This window comes from Anser cygnoides, chromosome 11 (assembly GCF_040182565.1).
Source record: "Anser cygnoides isolate HZ-2024a breed goose chromosome 11, Taihu_goose_T2T_genome, whole genome shotgun sequence".
NCBI lineage: Eukaryota > Metazoa > Chordata > Aves > Anseriformes > Anatidae > Anser > Anser cygnoides.
The window spans coordinates 13090546-13094761 of NC_089883.1; the positions used below are offsets into that span (position 1 = coordinate 13090546).

At 61.6% G+C, this 4216-nt stretch overlaps 1 protein-coding gene across 1 annotated transcript; it reads right to left on the reverse strand.

Moving 5' to 3' along the window:
* Positions 1 to 612: 612 nt before the first annotated feature.
* On the reverse strand, positions 613 to 3878 carry LOC136791691 (coiled-coil domain-containing protein 33-like). Its single transcript, XM_067003811.1, has 3 exons — positions 3337 to 3878; positions 2839 to 3263; positions 613 to 2121 (listed from the first exon to the last, which is right to left on the reverse strand). Exons 1-3 carry the CDS (start codon positions 3635 to 3637, stop codon positions 1858 to 1860), a joined length of 990 nt encoding a protein of 329 aa, XP_066859912.1. The 5' UTR covers positions 3638 to 3878; the 3' UTR covers positions 613 to 1857.
* Positions 3879 to 4216: the final 338 nt, after the last annotated feature.

Sequence of the window (4216 nt, forward strand, 5' to 3'; positions counted from 1 at the left end):
ATGGTGCTGTGGGGGTCATCCTCGCCCACCCGCGATGCTGAGAGCTCGCCCGTGGCACGTTATCGGCTTGCTGGGTACCGTGCTCGAGCCCGGGGACAATTAGGGAGCCATCTGACCCTGCGACGTGCTCGAGGTGTTTGAACAGGCAGCAGAGCCTCCTGCTTCGTGCCGGGGAATACATTAGCCGCAGGTTGCGGTGAGATGAGCAAATCGTTATCCCTGTGCCGTGGCCTTTCGAGGGGAGCTCAGCACCCATCCATCACCCCAGCATCCCGCAGATGAGATGCTTGGCACGGTGTGGAGGAGCAGATCTCCCACCGGGGCGAGCCCACGTGTCCTTCCCATTTAGGAAAGCGAACGGGATCGAGGTGACAGCCCAGCACCCAGCTCGCACCCTCTGCCCTCGATCCGGCCTCCGGAGGTGTTGCCAGCTGCCTGAGCATCACCCACAAACCCTATATCCATCACGGCCACCAGCCTGGTCCCACCTCTGTTTAACCCTCTGAGACCCCCCCATATGGAGCAGGACTTTTGGGGACTCTGGGTCCAGCAGCAGCCCTGGAATGGGGTCCCTGCACCCCAAGACCTGCAGGTTCCTCTCCATGACAAGGACCCCAGCAATGCCCCCTCCTTGCACCCCCTGACTCCCTTCTGCCCAAACCACTCAGCCCTATGCATGGGTTTCTCCTTGGCTAGGGCACCTGGGGGCAGGCAGGGCACTAAAGATGCTCTCAAGGGGAAACTGAGGCACGAGACGAGGTCGCTGCCCTACCTCTGGAACAAGCAGAGGACTGCGGGATCCCCTCCATCCCCTGCCGGGAGTTAACATACTCCTGCCTCCCAGCTTTCAATTTTTAAATAAACCCCATCCCCGCAAATACTTCCAGGCTGACATCAGCAGCAGGTGATTTATCACCGCCGGAGCTCAGAGCTCGCTGCATTCCCCCCGGGGGCCCAGGAGCCAGGGGGGAAATTGCCTTTGCTGATGCTTCGCGCCCCTGCCCTGCCCCAGCCCACTCCCACCCCTATCGATCACCGCTGCCTTTTCACCACTCAGCAGAATTTCCGTCCAGATATTTGCTGACCGAAGTCAATTGAGCCTCACTAATTATCATTTCTGGTACGTTTTTGGTTAATTGGGGCCTCGAAAATTCAAGGAGAGCCCCAAGGCGGTGCAGGGCAAGGGGCTGTAACGCATGGAGAGGTGTCCCTGGGGCAGCCTCAGGATGGGGAGCAAGGGACTGGAAAGCAAACAGAGCCCCGAGGATCAGAGGAACAGAGCCCCGTCTGTGGTCCTGAGCCTTCCCAATAAATGTTTTCACAGGTGTGAGACACCTCTGAGAGCGGGCGAGGCAGCGGCCTCACCGCTGGGGTGGTGCGGAAACGGAGCCCCTCAGGGAGGACTTGTCTTTTCTCCTTTATTTGCACAGCTTTGGACACGGTGACGCAGGGCGAGGCGCAGCCTCTGGGTTTGTTAATCCTGACAGTTCGCCCTGCAGCTTCGGGTTTGAGCTGGAAGACGAAGTAGCTAAGATTTATCAGCCCCAGATGCCAGCAGCTGGTAGTTTGAAGGGCTTCGGTGCCCGGGTGACACCATGCCTGGGTGACACCATGCCCGGGTGACACCATGCCCGGGTGACACCATGCCCGGGTGACACCATGCCCACGGGGCTGCATTTTCTTGCTAAAAATGTCAAGTTTTGTGCCCCGTTCCCCATCCCCATGCTGAGGCTGGGGTCCTCGTGCCCACGAGTGGAGCTGGGGACAGGACCCCCAGGGGTGGCCACGTCCCATCGGCAGCTCCAGCTGCACGAGCACGCAAAGCTCTGCTAGAAAGCTCTCGGTGACCATAAGGTGTCAAAAGAGCACCCGCAGCCCCAGCACCCCTCCCCACCAGGTCACCGCAGGCACCAGGACGGCATCTCCTCCGGCTCCTGCACTAACCTGCGCTGCCCACGGGGTCGGATCCAGGCTGGATCCTGGCGAGGAGAGGCGGAAACTGCCGCAGCTCAGCGGTGGCACCGAGGAAGAGGAGGAGGAGGAGGAGGAGGAGGGATGCTCGCCTGCTGAGTCACCCAGGAGCTCTGGGGAGGAGCTGAGCGCAGGGTCAGCCTGCGGCATCTGCGGATGAGGAGTGGGGTTGGGAGGGGAGCAGCACACCCCCCTTGTGTCCCCCCATCTAACCCGTGGGCTCAGGACCTCACCCTTCAGGAGCAAAGCTAGACATTAAAAAGCTCAAGGAACAGCCACGGTCACCCCAGAGCCAACACTTTTACGTTAGCAGATTATCCCCATGCCTCCCCATGGCCCAAACTACCTTATAAAAATAACAATGATAAAAAAAATAACTTTGTGCAATAAATTCCTCCTATTCACAAGTTTTCCTGGAGCCCCCAGCTGCGCCTAATGTGGACCAGGTGCTCGCAGCCCTTAAAAAGAGCGGGGCAGGGCAGGGCAGGGTGCTGCTGGTGGGTGCTGCTTCCATGGGGATTGCTGGGGGGCTGCCCAGGCAGGTGAGGAGGATTTAGGGTGGGTTATGGGGTTGTTCTGGAGGGCCTGATCAAGCAGGTGAGGAGGGTTTGGGGTGGGTTATGGGGCTGTGCTGGAGGTGAGAGCCCTGCTATAGGTTTTGTTCTGGATGGCAGATGCTCAGCACCGTGCTGGGTGGGAAATAGGGTGCTGTGGGCTGAGCTGGGCAATATCCCCTAAAGAGCCTGCTCCTGTAGGTCTGAGCACTGTCTTGCTGCAGGACTGGGGGATTGGCTTTTGGGGGGCTGCCACCAACCCTCCACCCACGTGGGACCCCCCTGGCCCCCAAATTGCCCCCAGCTCCCCTACCTCTGTGGGCAGCGAGTGGTAAGCGGACTCAGGCGTGCGGAGGGGGACTTCAGGGGACAGCACTGCTGGGGACGTGGGTGCTGAGGCTGGGTCCCCCTCCTGCTGTCCCCTCTCCTGGCTGGGGGGTGACAGTGGTGGGAGCCTTGCTGCGAGTGGCCGGTGCTCGTGCAGGGAGGCGACGAAGGCCAGGCGGCCGCAGTGCATGGCCGGCTGCTCGCTGCCCACCCGCAGCAGAGCTGCCACCGCACTGCAGTGGTACCAGTCCTCATCCCGCCCGGCCGGGGGCTTCGTGCGAGGCTGGGGGGGCCGGGGGTAGATGGCGAAGAAGGCTTCACCCACCCTCCTCTTCCTCGCCTGGCTCTCAGGTGAGCGCAGGGCTTCGATGCGCAGCCGCACGTCGTGGTTCTTGTCGTTCTTGCAGAAACCTGCAGGGTCAAACCTCGCTTAGCAGGGGGACACCTCTGCCATCAGCCCATCCCCGTGGCACCCAGCCATCACCTCTGGGCAGCGTGAAGGTGAATTTCCTCCGCTGGAAGGAGCACACCTCATCCAGGTGGCTCTGCTCCACCGTGTCGGTGGTGCCGGTGCTGGCGGGGATGGCGTCGCCTCCGCCGATGCGCAGCAGGACGCCGGCCGCGGGGCCGTGCAGCAGCGGGTTCTCCACGCTGAGCCGCAGGGCATAGCGGCCCCGATGGTTGAACTGAGCCCCCAGCACCTCAAACTCAAAGTCCAGGGTCTTCTCCTCGGCCTTCAGCCCCCAGCGCTGCAGGCTGGGGGGGATGCGGGGCTCCCCGGCCATGGGGGGGACCTCCCGACAGCGGAGACCTGGAGTGAGCCCTGGGGCTTGTTTGAGAGCTGAGCGGGCTCTGCTGGCACTTCTCACCTCTTTCCAACTGGAAAGTACCTGGGGGGGCTCCGGATACGTGTAGGCTTCACATCTCTGCCGGCAGCTTTCAAAGGCAGGGAAAAAAGGGAAGAAATCCCTGAGCTTGGAGCTGAGCCTCGGTGCTGCAGGGAGGTGCTGGGAGCTCCCCTCTCCTGCCCCATGCTGGGACAGAGGGCTCTGAACTCGGTTTGTTTGCAGGGAAACCAGGTAACTGCAGGAGGAGCAGTGGCTGCCTTCCAGCAAGCAGCCCAGGATATCCAGGGCGGTGCTGAGGACACAACAGAGCTGCGTACACGTGGCCTTGGGGACCCACCACCTGCAGGAGATGCTGGTGCTGAGGCCATCACGAGCCCCCCAGCTCCCACGTCTTGCTGGCCCCCATGGGACTGTCCTGTTCCTCCTGCTGGACCCCATCCTGTTGTGGCCAAGCCTGCAGCTGTTTCCCAGCTCATTTACAGGGCAAGACTTTAGCTGGGGGGCACTCCTGGATGT

Bases quoted from the DNA above. Each gene is read 5' to 3' on its own strand.
- LOC136791691 (XM_067003811.1), bottom strand. From the start codon at position 3,637: ATGGCCGGGGAGCCCCGCATCCCCCCCAGCCTGCAGCGCTGGGGGCTG. The intron at 3,264-3,336 runs GTGATGGCTGGG...TTGACCCTGCAG, and splicing joins CACCTTCACGCTGCCCAGAG to GTTTCTGCAAGAACGACAAG. The intron at 2,122-2,838 runs GTAGGGGAGCTG...CCTCATCCGCAG, and splicing joins ACCACTCGCTGCCCACAGAG to ATGCCGCAGGCTGACCCTGC.